The sequence below is a fragment of the Chanos chanos genome, chromosome 5 (genome assembly GCF_902362185.1).
Source record: "Chanos chanos chromosome 5, fChaCha1.1, whole genome shotgun sequence".
Classification (NCBI taxonomy): domain Eukaryota; kingdom Metazoa; phylum Chordata; class Actinopteri; order Gonorynchiformes; family Chanidae; genus Chanos; species Chanos chanos.
The window spans coordinates 45,076,781-45,103,930 of record NC_044499.1 but is presented as its reverse complement, the minus strand read 5'-3'; the positions used below and the strand labels follow the sequence as shown (position 1 = coordinate 45,103,930).

Genomic DNA, 27,150 nt, shown 5'->3' with positions numbered 1-27,150 from the left:
CACACGCTCCGCCGCTCTTTATCTGAGATATTGTATGCTTTATCGTGTGCCTTACTCTATTCTTTTCTAGGCCTTGTTAGAATTTTGGAGAGTTCTCACTTCAGTTCAGCCAATTCATTGCAATTTTTATGGTATGAACAATGCAGAAGTATACCACCTTTGTCTCCAAAAATGTCTGACACATTTCAAGTATGAAACTCCTCTCTGATTAAAAAGCCTCTCTACCGTGAAGTTTGTGGCACGCATCTCTTCTTCAGAGGAACTCATATAATGGTGGTTTTATCATAAGGATACTGAAACCAAAATGAATTCTCTCCTCTTCTCTGTTAATAGTATGTTTGAAGAGCAAAAACAAACTACTACCAATTTACATGATATAGGATGAGAGAAGTGGAAGGTTACATGCAGGTGCATTATCAAAACCACAGAAACCTGTGCAAAAGTTAATAGGTTGATTTTAGATGAAGAAAGTCCAAACCTCTTTCATAGCTTCACCTAAATGTTTGAAATGAGCAAAGGATGGTAACGTGTGGTGAACCTATGCCTCATGCAACAGAGTGGAACTGAAAGGGGGAACTGAATTAATATGAGGAAATTAAAGAGCTCATTTGCAATGTGCAATCTCAATCAATCCAAGATGTCATTTGAATGCTGTGATTCTCAAAACTAATATGAACCCAAAGTGGTTGTTATGGCAATCCTGCATGCCAAGTATCCTGAATTTTGAAGATTTATTTGCCCGAGATGCCTCATGTTTCTACAAGTGTGGAATTTTGTTGGCAGCACTTAAGAACCACAAATCATATGTAAGGCGTCTTCAGCAGAACCATTAAGCCAATACTGAACCCTGGACTCTTCCTTGCCAACACTCTCTTTTTTTCTGTCCACGCCAGGTTTTGTGGTTAGTTGACTGTCACTTGCCGTGACTCATGACAGATAAAGTACCATCTGGAAGAGGGATCAAAACCAGAACTTCAGAGATGACTCGTGTCATTTTTAACTTTTTAAAATGAAATTTTCTTCTGGGTATTCACTTTTTTTTTGTTGTTTTTTTGGAGTAATAGAAAGCAAGCACATCATATTTCATTCATCTGTAAATATTACATCATCTTAGATTGCACTGTGTTTTTATTGCATGGTTATTGTTTCTTCCTACATTTTTCATTATAATCTAAATATTTCAACAATCTTCTTTGAACTCATTTGAGGAGGCTATTTGTAAAATTATAGAGTGTTTATATTCCAAAGCTCTTTGTATTTTCACTATTGCAAAAGCATTTGATTTAACCTGTCTTCACAAAACTGATTCATTAAATGTTCATCAGCAAGCTTCAACAATGATCCAAATGGCAATTTTAAAAGAGAATGATATCAAAATAATACCTGAGTTAAAAAAAACCCGATAAAAATAGAAACCAACCTTTGTACGTTTTGCTTCTCCTGTCTATCTTAAGAGTTTTAAACCTTAGGGAAAAAAAGACTCACATCAACTCAGAATTTTTTATTGAGATTGCTCAGTTCACATCTATGTTCTGCTCTTTCTTCAAATGAAAGGCAACTGTCAATTAATAATTATTCCATGAAATGTTTAAAACCTTTCAAACCAAAAACAGAGTGTAATTGTAAAAACTTTAATAAGTCAATGATACAATCGCACCATTTCGCTACTGAAGGAAATTAGAAGACTGAACAGATAACATGATCATGATCATGAACACAAAAAATAACTTACGGTAGATCTTAATGTTTGTGGTAATTCAGGTATTCTGTTTTTTCTTTTTCTTGTGACATCGGTATTTCCTATCGTAATGGTTTTATAGTAAACTTCTAAAGGTTTCACACGGGCTCTTTAGTCAAAGACTGTCTCACACACAGTTATAGCTGACAGGCTTTTGCTCTTGGTCAGTTTCTCACTAAAATACCCTTTCCATGCTCGTCTCTTCAAACCACATTTCTCGGATGACACGCGCTGGTACAAACGTTGTTTTTGTGACTTGTTCACTGAAGACTCTTGTAAAGGCGCGCTGAAGACAGAGGATACTTTCTCTCGATAGCTCTTGCGGAACCTTTTTGCAGATCTATACAGGTTTCCCACAAAACAGTAACAGAGGGGGTTGAGGGCCGAGTTGGTCAAGCCCAGCCACTGCGCAAATGGTCTCCCCTGTAGAATCCACTCATGTTTTACATGTCCTATGTCGTCTCGTTCTAAACTGCTTGGCATATTGAAGTCGATCCAGATGTCAACAACGTAAAGAGGTAACCAGGAGAAGGTGAAGAGTACAACAAGTGCGAGGACCATCTTGGCGATTTTTTTGCGCGCTTTCGATCGTGATACCGATTGGGTAAAGAGAAATTTGGTGGGCTCCGTAAGTTTGTCTCCTGCCCTCCATAATTTCCAACCGGTAAGAAAACAAATAACGAGGTTAAACAAAACAGGAAACCCATATAAAACACAGAAAAGTAAAAAGTTATACCCTTGACGCAATTTCACTTTGGGCCAACTCTCGACGCATACTCTCACAGTATGTAGCCCGTCTAGTAAAGACAGTGTTTTGACTTTGTTCATGAAAAGTAATGGCAAACACATTCCCGACGACACTGTCCAAACTACGGATATCATCCACAGAATTTTTCTCCCCGTGAAGAAAGACCTTGCATGAAGGGGATTGTGAACGCTGTAATATCTGTTGAGACTTATTACGGCAAGGCTCAAAACACTTGCAGATACAGACACAGCCTGAACAAATGGTACAACACGACACAAAAAGTCCCCGAACACCCATGCATTATAAACCTGATGCGCCAGATTCACAGGCATGCAGACGCACACAACCATCATGTCACAAACGGCTAAGTTTACTAATAGTCTTCTTGTGGCTGAGGCACCAGAGAGACGGTTCCTTTTCCGAGTAAGGACGAGAAGTGCCATAATATTGCCTCCAAGTCCAGTGAGAAATGAAATCAAATACATAACTACTAGCACAATAGTCCCTGGTTCGTGTCCCGAAAAAAGAAAGTCAACAGCGAATGGCATTGACTCCTGGAGACTCTTGTTGCCATTGAAATGTCCCCAGAAAGAAAAATTTGTTGAAAAAAGGTGCCCAAATTTTGAATAAATATTTGAAATATTCATATTTCTTCTGATTTTCACATGTCACTTAATCTAATACTCTCAACACTTGTCGACGTTCGCTGAGAAAGGCATGATAGCGATTATTTTGTTCATCCTCATGACTTCTGGTGTGAAGACCTTGTATTTAAGAGAGGTGTACAGAATCTGGCACACCTGTGATCGCTTAGCTACCGTTGTTGAAAATGCTCGCAGTCGACGAACGCGCCACAGCCTTGTAAAGTGTAATCAGAGATCACAGACATCACAGAGCATCCCCGTACCCTCTCAGGGAAAGAGGCGTCAGTGCGTCAATGAAGTCACTCCACAACATACTGTAAATTGTACTTTTTGGAATGTATCCTTTGACACTCATTGATATCACAGTTGGTCAACTGAACCGTATAGCGTGAAATAATTACCACAAGTTGTTCATCTTAAATGAAGTTTAAGTGGAGGCGTGGTATTGGTCTCTCTCTCTCTCTCTCTCTCTCTCTCTCTCTCTCTCTTTTTCTCTCAGCCTCTCTCTTTCTGTCTCTCTCATTCCGTCTCTCACTCTTACAGACACACACACTTCTCTCTCTCTCTCTCTCTCTCTCTCTGTCTCTCTCTGTCTCTCTCATTCTGTCTCTCTCTCTTACACACACACACACACACACACACACACACACACTTTTGCCCAATTACTAGCAAGACTTACTGTCCCAGTGTGTAATTTTCAAAAGCACTGTGGCATTAAATGGAAAATGCAAAATTCCCCAATAAATCTTATATATATATATATATATATATATATATCTATATACACATATACATACATATATATATATATATATATATATATATATATATATATATATATATATAAGTTACAGCTGAAAGTCTCATAGGAAATATAGTAAAATTAATTTCTATGTTTGAAGAAAGATCTAGTGGATGTGGTTATTGAATGCATTTATTTTTTATTCAGGGTCTCTGAGACAATCAAAAAAAGACTCTATTAATATGTCTTGACATTAACATACAGGTACAGAAAACTTCTGAAAAGCCCAGCCATCTCACCAGAATGCAAATGTGTCTCATTTAATATCAACCAGGGGCTCTTCAATTTCAGTTCAGTGGTTTTGCTGCAGTAAATCATATTAAAAGAATTCATCACTCAGATGGTTTCAACCAACTTGTGCTCCTGTTGAAATGTTTAAATATCTTTGGTAAGGATGTTCCCAGAGTTTGCACACATTTGACAGGAAAAATTAAATCAGCCAAAGCTACAGTGTGCCTTCTTATTTGTTTGTTTGTTTGTTGTGTTACAAAACAGTTGAGTTCTGCAATCTGCAGGTCAGTAATAGACTGGTAGAATGGACTGATATATTGCATAAGCAATTCAAACAGTTTAAATATCTCACACACAGAAACAGATTGCTAATGCAATGTATGAGAATTGAATGTGATGCAGTGTGCATTAAAGGTGGTAACTTCAATAATAAAAAACACTCTGCTCTCACACTTGTTTACCACATTGTACTTTTTTTTTTGGTTGGTCGATTCTCTGGGAACAAATACCATGATCCTAAATGATGTGGGTTTTGTGTAGCTGTAGACAATATGTGGAGAAATTATACAGTCCTTAATTACCTTCCAGACCTCAGACGCTAGGCCTAACGTAAATGGAGAAGGACAATGATGTTTCACCTCATTTGTATTGTTCCACATTAAGTGATTACCAGCTATTTACATTATATGATCAGAAATCTGAAGCATTATTGTCACCAAAGAACGTAAATTAAGAAGCAGTGATTTATGTGGTCGTCTGAACACTCAAATTAGGAGTCTAGAGGAGAGACCATGTAAGGGCCTATTAATTTCTTTTTAGATGGTGTTCAAAGGACCATTGTCTGGAATCCGAGCCTTTGTTTCTGAAACATTTAATCAACAGCCAGTCTCACCAGCTCATAACAACTGTTTATGAGTGTCTGTAAATTGTAACTTAACTTTATGTATGTTACAATTGGTCACAGCTGAAAAAAAGCACTCCAATTAACAACAGGACATTGACAAATCAGTTACTTTCAGATACACTCTGTCTTATTGGGAAGAAGTTCAGAAATAGTATATTTGTGAAATCTCATAACTTTTATGAGATTTTATGTGTTATTGTTGTAGAAAATGCATTTATTAAAATTAAATATGTCACACATGACAACAGTATAAAATATGAGATTTAAAATTATTTGTGTGTACGTAAACAAATTTAATTTAATGTTACATGTTTTACTTTAAATTCATTTATTATGTCAGACACTCCTCAAATACATGAAAAAATACAGTAAAATGTTACAAACGTGCTCTCTGCTGTTATGCGTCTGGGTTAGCGTGTGTACCAATTTAACTAACAAACGGATTCCTATGATCACGCACCTGCCAATGACACAGTGTGTTTCGGTGCATTGCTTCACAGCACAATGGAATGTTGCGACAAGATCTCCATACTGAGACTGACACTGCATATAATAGCCAGTTCAAGCTCAGGTGCATGGTATATATTAACTCATTTTACCTGAAACGTGTTGTATTAAATCCGAGTCTTTTTTATATGAGATATCTAGCATCTTCAGAGGACACACGTCGTTGAAAGCGGATATGATAGTAATAAGGCATCAGAGTTTGCAGCAATGTGCAATAATGGCATCTTAGGAAGATGATCAAAGAAGGTTCAATGACTAAAGACACCGTTACCCATTATTAGGCCAATATGTGAAAAGCGTAAAACCACTTGAGGATTGGTGCTTGGTGTGGACAAAAAGTATATCACACCCCACAGGTTGTGATGCAGATATCTTTGACAGATTACCAGAGACTAAACAGTCTAACAATAATCATAGTGGCTTTAGGGCGGTCAACAGAAATCAGTATCTGGAATGTCCTAAATAACTTTAAGACTTCACTGAAAGTTTGTGTTTTTAATTGGGAAGGGTAGCCACAGTCCAGGATGAAGAATCCATTAAGATTCTATGTTGGGGGGGGTGGGGGGGGGGAGTCTCTAGTGAATCTTACGTTCAAGAAGCAATCTCAAAAAGTATTATAGAGAAGACAGCTCAGCAGTGGTGTTTCTGCAATGAAGAGGTGCAAAAAAAAAAAAAAAAAAAATCGAAGCCAAAGCCACTGGAAGAGAACAAGCTGAACGTGGGCAGCACGCTGTCTGATAACGAGACTACAGACGATTTCATACGTGACGAGTGGATTTGATTGGATTTGATGTTTTGAGCGTGAGCAGTACATAAATGTGTGCTAGAGCAGGGGGTTACGTGCACAGAAATGTTTTTTTTCTGTTCGTTTGTCTTTTGGTGCTAGCTGTGTGCTATACCACACTCTGAAAAGAAAAAAAAAAAAAGGCAGTCACGTGTTCCTTTGAATTTCATCACTTATACATCAATCGGGGTTTTTTTTTTTGTTTTGTGATGGTTTAAAAAGAAAACCAACTAATAAACATGCTTAAAGGAGCAATCCCTCGTGACAGGATTCCTTTTCTTCCTCTCAAAATAAATGTTTCATGCCAAACGCTCATTGAGAAAATGTGATTTTTATGTTCCACATTCTTTCTGATGTGTTTGTTTTCATGACATGCTGTGGAAACTGATCTCGGATTGAATCTCGAGGTGGAACAGAAAGGGTGATTTTCCACGCCGCCAACACTCATCACTCAGGTGCAGACAATCAAAGTGATTTTTCTCTCCACACTCCCCAGCAGCAACTATATTTTAACAGCCACATCTGACGGCTCCATGTTTTATGACATCCAGAGCATCACAGTAGAATATATGTTCGGACCCAGAATAGGCATTATCACACATTGTGAATAATGATAATGTTTTGAAGATAAATTGCTTATGAACACGTAGTCATGTAAATGGTTCTGTGAATGCCTCAGAAATATAGAACCAACATCAAAGAAAATGACAACAACCAGTGAAGACATCTTGCTAATCATAAGTATAATGCACTCCAGTCAAGATTCAAGATTCCTTTTATAGACACCTCTCATTATGCAAGTATAAGAGAGTAAAATTCTTAGGTTTTGGCTCCTCGACAGTTCCATTGACAATAGTAATGAATAACAATAGAATAGCAGAAATAGTAAGCAAAACGTAATAAAAATAGTTTTTAGTGTGAACAAAATACAAGGAAAATAGTAGCAAAAATAGAAAGGAAAAGGTAATATAAATAGTGCTCAGTGTGTATAAAGTGCTGTGTGCATGTTGGTCCTGCCTTCGTGACTGTGCATGTGTGTATGTGGTAGTTTGTGTGCTTAAGTGTGTTTGTGTATGCACGGCGACAGCCATGTGTGTTTGTGTTGTGTTGTGTTATAAGTCTGGTTGCCTGGTGGAAGAAGCTGTCCTGGAGCCTGCTGGTCCGGGCCTTGAGGCTGCGGTACTGCTTGCCAGACGGCAGCAGCTACTGTACACATATACAGCAATTACTGAATGTGTGTTATGTCTCGCCCTCTTCTATAGATTGCAAAGCTAACACTGTATTACATTTGCTTTAACACTATATTTCTCTTAACTTCAGTCAAAAACAAACTCACTTTTTTGGTGCGTAAAAGTATTGGTCAACATGTGGGTGTTCGCAATATCATGAAAATGAATCTGCTGAACTGGTAGTAGTGACCAATTCAGAAGGTAATGGTGATAACTTTAGTGCACTGATGCTGAACAGTGTTGTGAGCAGGTTGGACTGTGAAAACAAACTTCACACTTTTTAGCCATGAAGGGTGATTAATGCCTCAAGGTAAAAGCCCTGAGCCGCCTGCCGTCTGTTCCACTTGAGGGCTCACACATCAGCATCCCTTATGGACTTGCAACACGGGAGATAATGGACAGAATCAGCGAGAAGGCGACTGGTTAAGCAACTAATAAAGCACATATGCCATTCGAAAGGGAAATATGAACTGTGCATTGGACTTTGCTACACACATCCATACATAATATCTTTATAGGGCCAGCAGCTATCATCGGAATGTAGAGGAGGCTATTTATCAAAATGCCAGTTTGAAAATTAAGAGCCTTCTGTGGCAACTCTAAATGCCAGTATGGAAATTAAAGAGAGCCTTCCATGGCGTCTCCGCTCGCTAAATCAGCTCGTACGGAACGGCAGAGTAACTCGCGATGAGATAAATGAGACTATGACAAACCTTCAGGAAGCCTCATCACTTCAGCGAGGGGAAGAGTAATCTCTGTCTGAAAAAAAAAAAAAAAAAAAAAAGCTGAAACCACAGGATCTTTAGTTTCAGAGCACTTCTGCAAAACTAGCGCATGCTCAAGTAAAAGAAAAAAAAGTACAGTAATATTACAGCAAAATACATCATTAACTGTCTGAGGAGTTATGTGAGATGACATAGCATTAATGGCTTTTTTTTTTTTTCAGTGGAGGGGTATCAGTTTCTCCCTTCATCAGTCTTCTCCCCTCTTGCCAGTAATACCTTGTTGAGTGATGGCTCGTTTTTTTTTTGCTAAGGCTCTGCAGAAGCCATCATTTTCAGTCTTGTCCTTCAACCGTAAATTTAATACAATTTGTTATTATGAGTTTATGAGATCAGCCCATTTTGAAAACTCTCTCAGGGTGATGCATTGAGACTGACTGGCAATAAAAGCTAAGAGTGGAAAGATGCAGAGTGCAAGACAAAAAGTTTGAGAGCAAAGTAAAAGAAAATTGAGGGAGACTTAAGACTTAAAATGTGGAGATGAAGTAGACGACAGCGACTGAAAACTCTAAATTGTTTTTTTTTCAGATATCGGTTTTGTGTTTCACAGGTAAACTGAAAAGCCTCTTAATATTCACAATAAAAACAGAGATTCGGAATTTAAAAATGGAACTTAAGGATTTCAGTGCTGCGCTATTTTTGAGAAACTATGTGTAAAATTTTCCAAATTAACCTTGGAACAGGACAGTTCAGTGTGTAGAGGCTCCTACTTTGTCAAAGGAGTGAGATTTAATCATGCACCACAATGCATTGCAAGAGTTCCAAGTCTGAGTGGAAATAAGTTCCCTCAAAAATTTCAGCAGTAGCTCAGAAGTGGCAAGTATCATTAATCTAAATGATTTAAGTGAATTCTCCATTAAAGGATATACAATATTCTTAATATGTTTTAAACATTTTTTGGAGAGTTATACAGGATTATGAAACAGTGGTGCATCATAAGTGTGGGGCAAAGACTTACCAAACCCTCGATTAACCTCGGAAAATTCACGACTGACCTTGGTCAGTGCCAACTACCCAGTCATCCCACACATCATCCATCAAATCAAATCTCTGCAGAGAAGAGCCGATCTCCAAAATCAATATGGTAACTGATGTATATGCCCCTTTATATCAGAGCTCATCTGTGATAAATATAAGGGCATCTTTGGGTTGACTCCTTTGAATCTGTAAATGCACAGTAAGCATTTAGAGGAGGAGCAAACCAAAGATACCATTGCTTGGACTGTCTGCACCCATATAACTGTCTACACCTACACAATAAGAACAAGTTTACCAATGTGTAAAAATGTAAATCTGTCAGTTACTGGTGATTTTAGCTTGGCTACACACAACTAATGGAGTTGAGGCCTACGGGAGTTGAGTTTTTGTCAACATGTTTCTCATGGTATTGATTTAATTGTTTCTGACATGCATACTGATCACAATAATCAATTATTATGACTAGAAATGACTGATAGATAAAGCACATGATAGTTAATTACCCCCTAATATGATAAGTGTACTCTCTGTATCATCATACAACATCACTACAGTTTCTGCTCCTGCTGAAGCACGTGCAAACCGCGTCTGAGTCAAGAATAGTCAACAGAACTAATTAGATCATGCTATTTCCTCTGACAAAGCAGATGTGGAAATATAGGAATACACCTAGGATAAGACAGAGCTCAGTTTGTAAGTAATAAATGAAGGACATCAGCAGTTGTGAAAGTGCACTCTTTTCCATTACTTTATTGTTAGGATGTCCTCACATTTTACAGAGAAAAATGGATGTGAACTCGGCACTGAATTTTATCTTGTACTTTTTCTCAGATAAGGGCCCTCTTCATTTTGCTAGCACTGTCTCCGTGTGTCTTGTTGAACCATGATGTAACATTTCAATTTAACATCATACTGACTTGCACCAGGCCATCAAGCTTTAACATAATCAGTAGCCTAGTCCCTGGAAATCTAATAATAGCTTTTCCTGACGTCTTCCGTGCTTCGTGGTGCCGAAGCCTCATTAGTCTTTAGCTGAAAGCCCAGATAACCTTTTAGAACTCCTTCATCACTTTGTGATTCAGTGCTAAACCACAGGACAGTGGCATCAGTATAATTGTCAGTGTCATTTTGATAAGTTGCAGATTTCCAGACATTAAGTCATACACTGTTGATTACTTTGTCATGGCCCTCAAAACAAACTATTGGGCAAGGGGCAACAAAAGCTTGAGACTGTGACATTTGACTGTTTAGAGCATGTGTTTCTCATTCTGATAGCTCTCCAGGCCCTCTGCATTTCTGTTTTAGAACAGTGCTTGCACACCTGATTTTTGCCATCATAAGTGATCATCAGTTTCGTGATAAATTGAGCCTGTATCGTATTTGTATTATTTCAACACTGTATCTGTGCTGAGCTCCCAGAAATGCATTTGAATACCTGTTTCAGCTGGGAAACGCTACTTCCAAAGACAGGAGCAGATAAAGAGCATTAATGTAATGAGGTCCACTTTGCTACTTAGCTACTCAGAGAGCAGAAAGGTGTTGGTAAAAATTGTTTGTTTTTCTGCTACACTGAAGTCCAAACGGAGCGTCTAACGTTTCAAATCACACTCCTTCACGATGGGTGGCGGTAATTCATTTCAAGCGCCTTACCAGTTGTCTCAAAAAACCGCTTATCGCTTGGTGGCTTTTATTTTGAAAAACAACTTTTATTTGGCGGCCATTTAGAATAAAATCTTTACGGTTGCTGTCTTCACCTTGTAGTTGAAGTGTTATTGGAGTAAAGGAGTGAAACTGTTGTTAGGCTCGGGGAAGCTAAGCTGTTGTTTCTTCACAGTAGCTTGCTACTGTGGTACGTATAAATGTGTCTCATGTAGGAATGCATTTCAGATGTAATGTAGAGGAAATAGACAACTCATTCTGCAAATTGTTTTGTCTGTTAGCAGGCCGTAACAACTAATGTCAGCGCTAACTAGCTAACGTCATGTACCGCAGACTGATGTATTTATAAATGCCAAGAATGAAACTCAAACTGGGAAAATTACGTTGACATGGTAAAGAATTGCACTGTAGACTTCATTGCACTGTAGACTTCAACTATTTCTTTGGGGCGAGGCTTTGGGTGTAGGTTTATACTGAGCAGTCTATCTAAGGCTGTGCTGTCATTGTAGCTTGACAACGGGAAACCATGAGTGAGTTCAGGATACACCACGATGTCAACGAATTACTCAGTGTTCTGCATGTACGAGGAGGCGATGGTGCAGAGGTATACATCGATCTACTACAGAAGAACAGAACTCCATATGTCACTACGACAGTATCTGCGCACAGTGCTAAGGTGAGCAATGAATGAGATATTGCAGTCCCCTTTGGATGAGCAGAGATTCAAGAATCATAATGATTGTCTCTTGCAGGTCAAAATTACTGAACACTCTAAAACACCAGAGGACTTCTTGAGGAAATATGATGAACTGAAGTCTAAAAACGCGCGCATCCTAGATCCACTAGTATATCTTCTTTCGAAGCTGACTGAAGACAAAGAGGTATTTGAACTTCTTGTGAGCAGATGTTATTTAAATTATTCTTCATTTATCTGACAGAAAATAGTATATGAGCCAGTATGAGTGATAATGAATTCTTTGTATTTCTCAGACGCTGAAATGTCTGCAGCAGAATGCCAAGGAGAGGTCGGAAATGTCAGCAAATGCGACATCAGCAACTGCTACATCTTTAAATATTCCCCCAACAAGCACAAAGATGACTATGCAGGAGCTGGAAGAGCTGCGGAAAAAACTTGGAAATGTCACTGCCAGCTCCAGTGTACCACAGGTATTTACTGGTTCATGAAAAAAGAGATGTTGAAAGAAATGTAATCGATTATAATATCGTGATTCTTCATAATGTTTCCTTTTTGCTGTTCTAATTCTCTGCTTATCTTTATACAGTCTGCAGAAGTCATTCGGAAGATGCTCAGGGACAGACATAACAAGAAGAACCCTGCACAGCCTATTCCAGTATTTCCAAACTGGGTGTATGATAGACCTGCTTTAATAGGAGATTTTATCACCAGCACTGCTCCGGTGGGAGATCCAGTGGTGGCCATTGGTAGGCTAAGAAATCTCTGTCTTTAGTACTTCGCCATGTGCACTACCCTCACGTGTTTGTTTGTTTTTCATAGCATTCATAATACGCAGAAATAGGATTGCGACATGTATTCTTTTGACACATCACTGAATGTGAATCCAGCATAAGACACAGTTAATGCATTACTAATTATGATCCACAGGTTTCATCATGCATTTTGATGAGCAGATTTCTTCATCAACGTGATTTGACTTGATGACATTTGATTTGTAGGAGCTAGCTTTATTTTATTGTTTGGATGTCTTTGACAGCGAGGATAATCATGTATGTTCACATCTTAAAGGGGTTAAGAGGTTTGATCCAAAGGTGTGAAATTACAGGAACGCTGCCTTTGGCTGCCCAAGAGCAGGCGCTGGTTGAAGATCTTCTCTTTGTGCTTATTGGTGTGGATGGAAGAGACATCATCGCCCAGCCTGTGCTTGGCAGACAGAGTCGCTCTTTCATCATTGATTCTTCTCTTGACATGTCAGTCAAAGAGCTTGTAAACCGGATATTGCCAGTTGCATCTAGTTACTCAACTATAACACGGTGAGTTGGTTTTTTTTTTAACGACCAGAGCTCCGAATTTGTTTAAAGTGAGGTTATATTTACAGAAAAATGAGTGTCAGCACATAGCAGTCTGAAATTTAATATTTTGGGGGTATTTTGGATATTCTGGTTTACAATACCCACTGACACTAGTGGGCATTAATTAAGTTTTTTAACTGGGTATTTATTATGAAGCCATCATTTAATATCTTTGTTGCTGTTGCAGCTTCATTGAAGAGAAGTCCTCATTTGAGTACGGCCAGGTGAACCATGCTCTCACGGCTGCGATGAGGACTTTAATGAAGGAGTATCTGATCCTGGTGACCCAGCTGGAACACTTACACAGACAGGGCATGCTGTCTCTGCAGAAACTGTGGTTTTACATCCAGCCCACCATGCGTACCATGGAAATACTCGCTTCTATCGGTAAGACCATGAAAACATACACTGTCATTAAAGCTATCCCTACGTTAACTGGAAACAGATGAGTGTCACCAACTTATGTGTCATTAGTGTTTGACTCATACTGGGGTCATATTACCGTCTGATGTTCATCATTAGGTGTATGTTGTCCTCTCTTCCGTGTTGTTCTATACAGCCACCTCAGTTGACAAGGGGGAGTGCATGGGAGGGTCGACACTGAGCCTGCTTCACGACCGCACCTTCAATTACACAGGAGATAGCCAGGCCCAAGAACTGTGCCTGTACCTCACCAAAGCAGCAAGTGTCCCTTATTTTGAAACTCTGGAGAAATGGATCTACAGGGGAATCATAAAAGACCCGTACAGGTTCATATCTCTTGAGACGAACACTGCATTTTTTTAGACTGTGTAATTACTATAACTTGATTGAAATTATTTGAAAAAATGTGTGAAGTTATTGAAGTGGCACAAGATTTATCTACGTAATTTAAAGTCTGAACTTAATGGTTTTCTTTTTATTATGTGTTACTGAATGAATACAAGTGAATTAAACATTATGTAGATCTTTCTATATTATTAACAATGAAAAGTTATTAAATAATGCAATAAATTAACTATATAATTCTATTTTAAAGTGAATTCATGGTTGAGGAACATGAACTACAGAAAGAGAAGATTCAAGAAGACTACAATGACAAGTACTGGGACCAGAGATACACTATCGTGCAACACAGGATCCCTTCCTTCCTTCAGAAAATGGCTGATAAAATTTTAAGCACAGGTGATAGGACTATTTGAGATCAAATTGAGATTTGTTAATATATTACATCACTGGATACGGGTAGTTTTTTTCACCGATTGAATTTTTTTTTTTGTTTGATACCGTTTTGTTTTGATACCGTTTCTTCCAGGGAAGTATCTAAATGTTGTGAGGGAGTGCGGTCGTGACGTGACCTGCCCAGATGCCAAAGAGGTTCTTTACACTCTGAAAGAGAGAGCATATGTGGAGCAGATTGAGAAAGCGTATTACTACGCCAGTAAAGTTCTCCTGGACTTCCTTATGGAGGAGAAGGAGCTGGTGTCACGGCTGAGGTAACGCTTCACCTTTTTGAGATGCGCCAAAACTGCCTCGTAATGTCCCTCATTCTTTCAGCTTTAAGGAATTTCCTTTGTTGAGTTCTGGCCTTGAAAGTTACTGTGGAACAAATGCATATCTTTTTTTTTTTTTTTTTTTTTATCTGTCTCTCAGGTCAATTAAACACTACTTTTTAATGGACAAAGGCGATTTCTTTGTCCACTTCATGGACCTGACTGAAGAGGAACTGAAGAAACCAGTTGATGACATCATCCCTCCCCGGCTGGAGGCGCTGTTGGAACTGGCTCTGAGGACAAGCACAGCTAATACAGACCCGTTCAAAGATGATTTAAAGGTGTGGCACCTCTGGCCACTGTCCTTTTTGATAAATGTTCTCATCACAAACACATATTGTTAACATTCATCTCTCATCCTGTATAACATCACCACCTAGTGGTCAGACGTGAGGAGGCAAGGACTTTCCCCTCACATGAAATTTTACATTTACAAACTTTAAAAATTTAAAACAACCATTAAAGTCTGATGTTCCACTGAATAATTCTTCTACATAATTTTATTTTCCCAGGTCTTACCTTATGTAACACTAAATATTAAAACTGAAGTGATATTTGGAACCAAAATAGGGACTGAGTTCTTAATAGTGACTTTTCTGTTGTTTTCCAGATTGACCTGATGCCTCATGATGTCATCACTCAGCTGTTGCGAGTTCTTGCCATCGAGACCAAGCAGGAGAAGGCCATCATCAACGCAGACCCCACAGATGTGGCTCTGAGCGGCCTGGAGGCTTTCTCCTTCGACTATATCGTCAAGTGGCCTTTGTCCCTTATAATTAACCGGTAGGAAAATGTGTTACTCACATCATCTTAGCAGTGTCAGATGCATTGCATTGTGAAGTGAATAGAATTTTGACCATGTATGAAGTTTGACTTGATGATCACCATGTTTTTTTGTTTTTTTTTTATTGCTGATAGGAAAGCACTGACCAGGTACCAAATGTTGTTCAGACACATGTTTTACTGCAAACATGTGGAGAGGCTGCTTTGCAATGTATGGATCAGCAACAAAGCAGCCAAACAGTATTCCCTGCACTCCGCTAAATGGTGAGTTTTCAATTCTGCTTGTAATAATTTACTTTAGACTGCTCTTTTTATTCATCTCAGTTAATTTATTGTTGTCTCTCCATCTGCTGTCTAGGTTTGCTGCAGCGTTTGCCCTGAGGCAGCGCATGCTGAATTTTGTGCAGAACATCCAGTATTACATGATGTTTGAGGTCATGGAACCAACATGGCACATTATGGAGAATAACCTGAAATCAGTGAGCATCAGACATTTCACATCCTATTCAGTGATCCTTACACGCATAATACACTGCTATCTGCATTTGTTTTCCCTTGTAGATGGAGATATCATTACTCTATAAAGAGGTATAGTTTTACCTGTTAGTACAAAACTGCACTGATTGGTTATTTGTTTCCTCTTCTCTCTCCTAGGCCTCAAACATTGATGATGTGCTGTGCCATCACACCAGTTTCCTTGACAACTGTCTGAAAGACTGTATGTTAACCAATCCAGAGCTCCTCAAGATCTTCTCCAAGCTCATGTCTGTCTGTGTCATGTTCACCAACTGTATGCAGGTGTGTAAGATGCAAGTTGAGCAGAACAAAAATTGCACGATTTGCCTGGTTCATTCACGTAGCTTCAAGTCGAACAGTGTTTCTTTGTATATGGTGTTAACTCATCAGCAATCACTCTAATAGGCCACAGCAGGATTACTTGTTAAATGGTTTTAAGCAAGCATGTTTTAGAGGAACATGTTATCGGTCTTTAAAGAAGGTTCCATTTTGTTCAATGGGTCGAACTTTGTTTCTAAGCGCTCTCAAACATTCTGTCCACCTTTTTAGAGTTTCTGCTGTGGTAGTTTAACTTTGAGGTGCCATTTCTGTCCATGTTACGGTTGATTTGAGCATCAGGGGCCCGGTTTTCTGTGTGTGTGTGTGTGTGTTGCAGAGATTTACTCAGAGCATGAGGATGGACAGTGAGATGAATCGCCTGACACTGGAGCATGGAACCATGGACGGTCCGCCAACTCAGAGTGAACGCTCGGAAGAGACGGAGAAGAAAAGACTGACCTCTAAGGTCAGTGTGTTACCACTTCCATAGAAACCCATAAAACGTTCAGCAGTCTCTGGAGCAGCGTTTCTCAAACTCCGGATCCGCGGAAGGGCGGGGTGAGGAAACCGCCAGCCCCCATGACCCATGAACTTGTTGCTTTGTTGTAACCGCCGGTCCACAGAGCACTGCCGCTGTGCCAGTCAAATCATGTTCGGTGCTTCTGTCGCTCGCCAGGTGTAAACGATAACATTTTATTCAAGACTCTAGAATGTTAAGCGTCCCCGCCCGCGAGAACTTGTGTAAAATGTTACTGTTTTCACCTGCCGAGTGACACACGCACCGAGCATAGTTTGAACGGCGCGGGGGGGGAGGGGGGGGTGTTTGCGGACCGGCGGTTTCCCGTCGCGGATCTGCGCGTCATAGTTTGAGAAACGCTGCTCTGGAGCGTAATGAGCATCGGGATGCAAAGTTAGTGTTTTCACCACAATGCTGTGTCATAAATACCTTAATGCATCTGATTTTTTTTTTCTTTTTTACTTTTTGATTAAATGTCATTACATGTTTCATATTTCACTGACATAACATAACATAACTATAGCAACATATTCATGCACTTCCTCATTAGCGTACTTGAGTCTGTGTTTAAACTAGAATAATCGAGGTAATACGGGCTCACTTTTTTTTTTTATTCTGTTGTGTTATTCTCCCTCAATTACAGTTTTTAGCTGAACATGTGGATGCCCTGCAGTCTGACTCAGGGTTTGAGGCCACGATCAGCAAGTTTGACAGTAACTTCAGTTCCCTCCTGTTGGATCTGCTGGACAAGCTTAGCATCTACAGCACCAACGACTGTGAGCACAGCATGATCAATATCATCTACAGGTGGGTTCATTCAGTGTCTTCACAAAAAAAACCCCCCAAAAAAACAGCCCTTTGACTGAACTGTTAAGCATGTTCTATCCAGATACACTGACGTTTACCGCTCTTGATTAATTCTTATGACTGTTTTAAAGGATGTTCTTTAGGGTTGTGTAAGCACACGTATGGTGAAAAGACTTCAGTCCATAACAGATTGCGTTAAGATTAATTGGTTTAAAATTCTCCATCATTTTTCCAGGCTTGACTTCAATGGGTTTTACACAGAGCGACTGGAGCGGATGGCCATTGAGAGGAGTCAGAAGGCTACTGCATAGCTCTGGAGGTTAAATTTGTGAAAAGTGCATGAACAGCAATAAGACCCCCTGACACAACCTGCTCTCTCATACCATTGACTAAGAAGACTTTGTGCTTATTATTAAAAGTGATACCTGTACAGATAGTGTGTATTATTATATGTAACCTTTTTTTTTACTGTATAGTGAATACAATTAGCGAACTGCTTGGTATTTATGCTTTTCCCTATTAATTCAGGAATATGGAGTATACATGTACTGTACAAGCTGTCGTATTGAAGAAAATAAAAAGCTGAACCAAGCTGTAAGAATTGTATTTGTGAATTTTTCTACTGTGTAATATACATTGTTTTGCTTGTTAATGAGCTATGTTGTGTTAACCTTGTTAATAACATTGCTTTGATCAGTCCAATAAAGCCTCTAAAAACTAGAACGTGTTATTCAATTATTCGTAATTTATGTCTGCTACCGGAACTGTTGCGTTCTTCCAATGAACCGTGTATCCATTTCCTTGAGTGTGATATGACGAATCGCCGTAGTTGCGTGGTTTACCGGACAGAATGACTTACACTCTTACGCTGCTCTTGTTTTGGGCGGAGCTCACTTTTGGTCTCGGAGTCGCCTTACCCGTGCTCGCCAGTATACCACAACTTGTAACTTGCGAGTAGTCGCGGAAAACCATGCGGTACATCCTAATCTCCATTGTGTTAAGTTTGACCTACTGCGGTAAGTAGAAGAAATCGTGGGCCACTGCGGGTACTACCAGATTTTGCCACATTTCTATTTTGCACGAAGCTTGATTAATAATTAGGGTGCAGCTTTTCGAATGGTTGGTAAATCATTAAAAATCGACGGTGTAAAAGTATCACATTGTAATTATTATCTAATTGTCATTCTAATAAGACAGGATGTCTTTGGCTTAAACGTTACTGTAATTTGACGTGCTCTGATTTTACACAAGATGCAATGTTAATTTGCATGTTAAATAATATTGAAGTTAGTTCGACCAAATTTAAAAGAGAGTTTTCGCCCACTTACAGGTGATCTTACTGCCAGCTCCCAGCCTCTTCCTCATGTCAAACATTACGATGTTGTCAGACCGCAGAGACTGAGTAGAAGTAGAAGGAGTGTTTCCGATAAGGTAGGCAGGGTGTTCTAACTTGAAAGTTTTATGTCAGTTTTACGGTTGTTATTTTTCATGAACAATTCGTAAGCACAATTTGTCACCACCGTTCACTGTCCAAAGAATATTTACGTAAAGTCCAACGACGCACGGTTAGCATATATGACAGCTCGGGTTTTCCTGTTGAACTGTAACAGCTAATTCTGATAAGCACTGTTTCCTTAGGGAACGGATGGTCCTGGGACACAATATCCAGCAGAAGTCCACTATGACTTGCACTTCAATGGCAAGACCCACACAATATTTCTCGAGAAAAACAGGTAACGGTTTCATGGCATATACTACAAACGGGGTGGTGTATTTGTTACGTCCATTCAAGGCTGTAATTTTGTGTTATTATGTTGTGCAGTTTGTAATTGTTTAAAACCAAAAACAAGATGCGCTTTGCTAATATTTTCTTTTAGGCTTCTCATTGGAGAAAACTACACTGAAACTTATTATAAAGAAAATGGGTCCAGAAAAATCACATCTCCAGATTTGAATGTAAGTCCACTAGTCCCTAACACAACAAAAATACCAAACGAGCTAGCAGAAATGTAGTACTATAACATGTTACTGTATGTCACAGATAACCTGTAAGATTTGTGTTGATAACTCTTCAAATAACAGATCGTCACAGAACTGCACATTTAGCCTATATATAAAATAATCCTAAAATCATGCACTGGAACTTTGTCATGGCCTGAAACCTTTTGGAAAAACAAAGGTTGTAGAAATAGTTCAATGGAATATAAAATAAATTTTGCTGTTTTCCAGGACCACTGTTATTATCATGGACATATTCAGGGAATAGAGGATTCATCAGTGAGTGTGGGAATCTGTGATGGGATTAGGTAAGAAACTACCTTTCCTTCACATAATTACCATTGGGTTGATGTTGACACATCAGTTGCATTTTGTTAATTCATGCTTGGTTTGAGCAATATAATGTAGTTTTCTACGAAGAGGTGGAAGTTTTGTAACAGGCATTACTTATGAGAACCAACAGTTACAAAAGTACCCTTTCGTATGGAAACTTACGGGGTTTAGCTACAGAAATGAAGGGAGTTCAGATCACCTATCAGTATACATGCTTGCCCAGAGGAATTTTACGAAAATTTCCGCTTCTCTTGTCCTGCAGAGGATTTATCAAGGCAGAGGATCAAGTCTATCTTATTGAGCCTCTGAATAATGCAAGTGATGGAGACCACGCCCTCTACAGACATGAGCACCTGAGAATGAAGAGGGCCTCCTGTGGTAACGTCAACGACACAGTTTTTGACAATGGCCCCAGAGTCGCCGGCCTGTTCAACCCTAAGGGCTGGGTACCTGCTGCTTATCTTAATTTTTTCCACAATAACATTATATGCATATATTTATATGTATATATGTATGTATGTATGTATGTACACACACACACACACACACATATATATACAGTATATATATATGTGTGTGTGTGTGTGCTATTTATGTATATATGTATGTATGTGTGTGTGTATATATATATATATATTTATATAAAGGTATTTATTTATATAGTAATTTATTTGTAAAGAATATATGCATAAAAGTTTACATCTTTACATTCACATCTAAAGAATTCAGTTCTCTTTTACCTTTTTAGAAAAGAAGGCCTGCTTCCCGTTCTCAGAGATATGTTGAGATGTATCTTGTAGTGGATAATGCTGAGGTAAGAATCCTTAACCCCTTATTGTGTGTGCCTGTGAAATCCTTAGGGTCATATTACTGTTTGTCAGATGCTTTAACTGTATTTAGTGAATAATCCCTCATCCTGTTGTTTGATATCTGTAGTATGGAATTGACTCATTCTCTTTCAGCCAGTCAAAAACAGGGCTAACCTTGTTATTTCCGTCTTAGTATGTAAACTACAGGAAAAGCCTGAAGGAAGTTAGGGCAAGGATGCTAGAAGTCGCAAATCATGTCGATAAGGTACTTTTTTCTATTATTTATTCCCACTTGTACAAGAATGCATATTTTTGATACCTGGTAAGATCAAAGTGAAATATAACTTCTTTGTTTTTGGGACCTCAGCTGTATCGTCCTTTAAACATCCGGATCATGCTGGTTGGTTTGGAGGTTTGGACTGTGACAGACCAGATCCTTGTTAGTCTTAGTCCTGATGATACACTGACCAGGTTTAATCAGTGGCGTCAGGACACTCTGGTCAAAAGAGTCAAGCATGACAATGCACAGTTTGTAACGTGAGTAACGGTCAATAATCCGTAACTTTTAAGAGATTTATGCAGTAGTCATATTTCACCTTATAGTAGCACTAGAACTGAAAAATTGATGGTGATGTTTATCACACTAATTTCCATCTGTACACTCTAGACAATATTCCATTTTGCTAAGTAATGCTGTGCTCCGTATTTCATTTGTCTCCTTTGCCCCTTTGTTTTGTTTTGTTTTGTTTTGTTTTGTTTTGTTTTGTTCTTCAGTGGAATTGATTTTCTGGGTGACACTGTTGGACTGGCAACCAAATTTGCAATGTGCACTGAAAATTCAGCAGCAGTCAATCAGGTAAACAGGTCTACATCAGTTAATTAGATGAAAAGAAAAGTTTCAGGTGTAGTTCTCAGGCCATTCTGAAGTATGCATGTACACTATGAATAAAATGTACACTGTTCTTCTATAGGACCACAATGAAAACGCCATTGGCTTAGCCTCCACCATTGCACACGAGATGGGTCACAATATGGGTATGTCCCATGATGATACATACTGTAGCTGTCCTGCATCAACATACAGTACCAACTGCATCATGTCTGGTCGTTTAGGGTAAGACTGTACTGACTTATATCCACTCCATCCCACAGAAATGTCTAGAACATCCTTTAACGACAGTTGGCAACACCATACACAGACTGATTGCCTTAAATAATTAAATCCTTTTGTCTTCATCTCTTAGTTCAGTCTTTCCAGAGCTCTTCAGTGATTGCAGCCAGGAGCAGTTGGGGGTGTTTTTGGACAATGTTAATCCCAGCTGCATCCTGGACACCCCTAGCTCAGACAGACTGTATGGGGGGCCTGTCTGTGGCAATGCTTTCCTAGACCCCGGAGAGGAGTGTGACTGTGGCACCATGGAGGTCAGGAACAAAACTCACTTCCTTATGTCAACTTTCCATATATCCACACGCTTTTGAGGTTAACTCACTCCCTTTTGGTGAAACAGAGACTTTTCTACACAACTCTGTGCGATGAATAATGCAGAACATCTGGTCTGATGATGATTACTCAGAATGAGTAATATCTTTTTTTCTTTTCTTTCTCTTTATTTATAACAGGAATGCAAGAACCCCTGCTGTAATGCCTTGACATGCAGGCTCGCTGAAGGATCTCAGTGTGCACAAGGAGAGTGCTGTGAGAACTGCCAGGTATAGCCCAGGGTTTAATCGTTCTGACTAACCTTTTTACAAACCTGAGATGTTAATCGCTGCCAGGGAGTAACTGATTTGTAGCTACTGAACTTAGCTGGGTGTCAATGTTTAGAATAAAACGGCCAAATAGGAGTTATCTGTAAGTCATAGCAGTAGGAAACAGATGGCACCACCAATGGCTGGTAAGGGAATACAACAAGACAAAAGAACAGGAATAGAAAGAGGAACATTCCGGTCATCAAGTGGGCACAAAATACATGAAAAACAAATTAGAAAAAAAAAAATGTTTGAATACAATGTTTCGCCATTACTTGACATGTCAAATTTGTTGAAGGACCCTTTCTTTATTCTGTTCTACTCGTCAGTTCAAACAAGCGGCAAGCTTGTGTAGGCCTACCGCAGGTGAATGCGATCTTCCAGAATACTGCACGGGACTTTCAGAGCAGTGTCCGAAGGATGTCTTTAAGATGAACGGGCTGGCTTGCAGCTCTGGTCAGGGGTACTGTTACAATGGCCAGTGCCCCACTCATCGACAGCACTGCAAAAGACTTTGGGGTCCAGGTACATGTGAATTTAAATTCGGAGCACAATACCATATACCAAACACTTTAGATCTTTAACTGAAGCTTAAACGGATACTGATGGTTTGGTATTGTGCTGACCTATAAAGCAGTTTTGATTGAAAAGCATGTATAACGACTCCCTCAATATAAAACTCATACTTTTGGCACTCCTATAGTTTACTCTCATTTTTTAAACGTATGTGTTCAATCATTTAAAATGTTGACTGAAAAATGTGTTTGCAGCAAAATACTCCGTAACATCATAACATATATTTAAGACAACTTCAGCATTTATATCACAACTATAGATTGAATTTTCTTATTCTAATTATATAAGTAACACAGTACAACTATTTGGATATATGAGAAAATGTTCTGGTTTTGTATCCTAGATGCACAAGAGGCTCCAGGCATCTGCTTTAATCGGAACACTCAAGGGGAAAGAGATTCTAACTGTGGAAAGACAGCTAATACCTACAAAAGATGCTCTGGAGAGTAGGTGTCAATCAGTTCCATTAGCACTGGATATTATCTAATCCTGCAATGTTCTGTTTTCTGTTTCCAAGCATGCTTAGATTCATTTCAAGGATGCAATTTGTATGAATGAATCATAGTTTCGAAAAACAACTTAATGAATCTTTGATTGCCTGGATCAAACTGAGAAATGCATTCCTGTTTTCTTTCAGAAATGTGCAATGTGGAACAATATTTTGCATAGGAGGAAATGAATACCCCATTACTGGTCAGAAAGCCATTGTACGTATAGGTCTGGCAATGTGTAACATAGCAGGAGAGCATTCTGGGTCAGAGGGCCTGAGTATGGTGCCCACTGGAGCAAAATGTGGGCTCAATAAGGTGAGAATATCAAAGTATTGTATTTATGAACTAATACAAAAGCGACTTCAGCCCCAGAAATGATAGAGAACTTGTATATATGTTTTAACAGGTATGCTACGACCACATTTGCCAAGACGTCAAAGTGTATGGCCTTGATGTGGATTGCTCACTGAAGTGCAATGGCCGTGGGGTGAGACCACCTGTGTTGTTTGTTTGTTTGTTTGTTTGTTTGTTTGTTTGTTTTTCAAAAGTCAGTAACGTTTTACTTTAATGATGGAATGTTTTTGGTTGTAATTACCAAGTGAAAGATCCCTCTCACTCTATGAATATGCCCTTGTTTTCTCATCCTTTCCCTTTTCATTCTCATCCTAACAACTCGCTCATTCCTTAAATGTGTATTTATTTATTTATTTATTTATTTTTCTATCTATATTGTTAGGTTTGTAATCACCTCAAAGAATGTAACTGTGAGCCAGGCTGGGCTCCACCCTACTGTGATGTCAAATATACTGACTTGCCTCAAAGTAAGTCTAACTGTTATCTCTACTCCCCCGTTCAATAATTGTGTCCTGGAACGTAAGCCTATTGAAAGGATACCCTTCCTTAAACTGTAATGTATTTAACCCACAGACAAGAAGACGGTGATAATCAGTGTCGTCACTGTATCAGCACTCCTGCTTCTATTTATTTTGTTGGTTGGAGGAGTGATATATTACAAAAAAGGAAAAAAACACTTCTTGAGAGGGTGAGTTAATGACATGAAAGCAGTAGTTTATTGAAGTTTTCATAGCTCTCAGTTTGTGACGGGCATCAGAGAAGGAAGAATGAATGAATGAATGAATCATTATCATGTCCTTCATGTGTTATTTATTGATGTGACCTTAAGACAATGTTCATCTGATTTTAACAGGAAGGTTAAGGTCCCGCTGGACACAGGCCGGATGAACCCTCTGTTTGAGAAGCGTAACTCAGATGACACTCACAGGACTCCTGTCCAGATCAGTGAACCCACTTTCGTAGATTCAAGTGCAACTCAAGCCTGCACTCCACTAGTGGCCAGGGCAGCCCCTGTCCGCCCGGCTCCTCAAGTGAGTGACAGTACCATATCTATGCAGTACCATCAGACATTGTTCATACATAATTAAAAATGTTATTTCAAAGAATATGAACCAATATGAAAAATGAATCAAAATGTAAATAATGTGAATGGTGCTAGTGCTAAGCTGCGGTTCATTTCTCAAGGACTTGTAAGTAATAGATAAATATATTTCTCCTAAAGTTTTTGACCAGGGATCAATACTTTTAAAACAATGAAGTAATTCAGTGTCCTCTGTATTAATTACGTCTGTGTTTAATGGTATATAAAGTATTTATGATCACAGACGGTAAAAGACATTTATTGCAGTAATTGTGTCTCCTTTTACAGCCACCTATGCCTCCAGTTCAGTCCAGTTCTGTGGAGGTAAGCTTTAGTCCAAACTAGCCATAACAGCAATTAGTTCATCCTACTTCAACCTCTGTTCAGCATTCTCTAAACATTATATATGTTTCACATATATTGAGATCCTTTCTTAGTAAGTAGCAGTGAAATTAATTTTCTGTTGACATTAGCCTTCACAATTTTGCTTTATTTTGTGAATAAACCTACTTACGAGTGCGAAATATAGTTTAAAATGCAGTTTAAACCAGGACTTGTTTTAATCATAACTTGATGTCCTGTAATTCTGAGAAAGACCCAAAAGTATAAAATAGTACAATAGTTGCTAAGGTCCTTTGTATGCAGCATCAGACTTACCCTGGGTTTTTTCCCCCAGATGAAGCCTCTACCTCCAACCAAGCCTCTGCCTCCACTTTATGTCAGACAAGTGAGTCCCTTCCCAGGCCCACCTAACCTAGAGCAATGGCACAGTCAAGTTATTATATGTTATTATATGCTTACTGTCTTGTCATGCTGCAATAATTTTCTTTATTTTGTCTGGATGTTCATAGGCAAGCAAGCCAGGTCCTCCCCCACTGCCTCCAGTGAAGCCAGCTGTAGTGAATGCGTCCTTGAATAAACAAGTCAGTTTTCAAAGTCACACCATTTCAGATTCTCCTTTGCTTTGTAGTTAAACAGTGCATTCAAGTTTATGGGTATATATTTATCATTACTGCACAGGAAAGGAAGCGTATAAAAACCTCGAAAGCAGAGGTAACTTAGATAAAGAAACTTTGTCCGAAAAGACTTGTGTATGTGGTTAGTGAGTGATTTGTAGTAACGTATTTATGTTTCTGAAGTGGGTTTATAGTTGTAAAGAAATCCCAATCAACTTCTGAGAAGAAACTGAATGTTCAAAGAGTGTCTGTTTTACAGCCTGCCGGAGGAGAGGGAAAGCTTGCACTGAGGCCTCCAACCATACCAAGAAGATGACTTAAAGAGGAATCATCCTGTGACTCATTTTAGTTAAATCCAAGGGGGTTTTGGATCAAGTTTCTGGAGCCAAAATGGCTGGATGACTAAACCCTCGCTGTACAGTTTCTTCAAGGGCGAGAAAACTGGGCCTTTGTGCAAATCGTGCTCTTCGTTCTTGTTCTCCAGCATATGGAGAACTGGTTTCAGTAATGCTTGAATTAAGGTTTACAGATTTTGCTGGCGTAAAGATGGTGCACTGAAAACAAATCCATCTTTTCATAGTTTTCATAGTTTTTAATTTGCATTTTTTAAAATTGATAAAACAAGCACTTTCAAGACAAAGCTTTTCAATGTGAGCGTTGTATTTGCTATAATGTTGGGAGCTGACTTTCAAGGCTATTTTTAAATGCATATTTTTAACATGATGTAATGCACTTTTTAAAATTAAGTCTTTGCTAACCTTTTTTGTTATTTATTAAAATGTACTTTAAATAATACAACCTTTCTTTGGGAGCTAAGTATTCATATTTAAAAAAAAAAATTGGAAAACTTGAGATCTTATTACTTATTTACAGTGACCAAATAAACAAAACAGGTAAAATTAGACACTGGGATCATCGAGCAATATGGCAATTTCAGTGATGTGAATTCAACATCAAAATCAGACCTTGTCTTACTTTTCCTGTCTGTTAGCCCTTTGTCAAAATTTTCCTGTCTGTAAGCCCTTTGAAGACCTCACCACTCACAACTTTAAAAATTTTGTCTTGTCAAATATCCTCAAAAAATAAAATCTCCAATTTTGATACACAAGCTTGTTCTGAATCTTGCCTGGTATTTTCACTGCCTTAGTTAATTTTGTAAGAGAAATTCTTTATTTTTTCTTTGTGTTCATTGCCATAAATTATCCATGTAATTCATCGTCAATCCTGCATCAATGGTTTGTTAAAAAAAAAAAAAAAAAACACTCGGTGTCAAAT

The 27,150-nt window shown here is 38.8% G+C and overlaps 3 protein-coding genes across 3 annotated transcripts; 2 read left to right on the top strand and 1 right to left on the bottom strand.

Moving 5' to 3' along the window:
* Positions 1-1,849: 1,849 nt before the first annotated feature.
* Positions 1,850-3,034, bottom strand: LOC115812604 (gastrin/cholecystokinin type B receptor). The gene has a single exon (XM_030775089.1). The coding sequence runs from the start codon at positions 3,032-3,034 to the stop codon at positions 1,850-1,852; it is 1,185 nt and encodes a 394-aa protein (XP_030630949.1).
* Positions 3,035-11,133: 8,099 nt separating this feature from the next.
* Positions 11,134-17,934, top strand: tubgcp2 (tubulin gamma complex component 2). Its single transcript, XM_030775435.1, has 18 exons — positions 11,134-11,196; positions 11,516-11,682; positions 11,759-11,887; positions 11,997-12,173; positions 12,290-12,449; positions 12,809-13,016; positions 13,243-13,442; positions 13,615-13,804; positions 14,074-14,219; positions 14,350-14,530; positions 14,688-14,868; positions 15,198-15,370; positions 15,506-15,634; positions 15,729-15,849; positions 16,025-16,168; positions 16,542-16,670; positions 17,365-17,528; positions 17,764-17,934. The coding sequence occupies exons 2-18, from the start codon at positions 11,533-11,535 to the stop codon at positions 17,837-17,839; spliced, it is 2,658 nt and encodes an 885-aa protein (XP_030631295.1). The 5' UTR covers positions 11,134-11,196; positions 11,516-11,532; the 3' UTR covers positions 17,840-17,934.
* A 564-nt stretch (positions 17,935-18,498) lies between these two features.
* adam8b (ADAM metallopeptidase domain 8b) lies at positions 18,499-26,214 on the top strand. The gene is given in 24 exon segments (XM_030775088.1): positions 18,499-18,544; positions 18,859-18,959; positions 19,167-19,261; positions 19,406-19,484; positions 19,758-19,834; positions 20,122-20,305; positions 20,608-20,673; positions 20,862-20,933; positions 21,036-21,205; positions 21,443-21,524; positions 21,640-21,767; positions 21,868-22,090; positions 22,289-22,378; positions 22,747-22,942; positions 23,337-23,439; positions 23,631-23,799; positions 23,891-23,971; positions 24,221-24,305; positions 24,412-24,526; positions 24,692-24,869; positions 25,208-25,243; positions 25,596-25,646; positions 25,771-25,842; positions 26,135-26,214. Coding segments are annotated over 24 exon segments (2,556 nt in total). The 3' UTR covers positions 26,192-26,214.
* Positions 26,215-27,150: the final 936 nt, after the last annotated feature.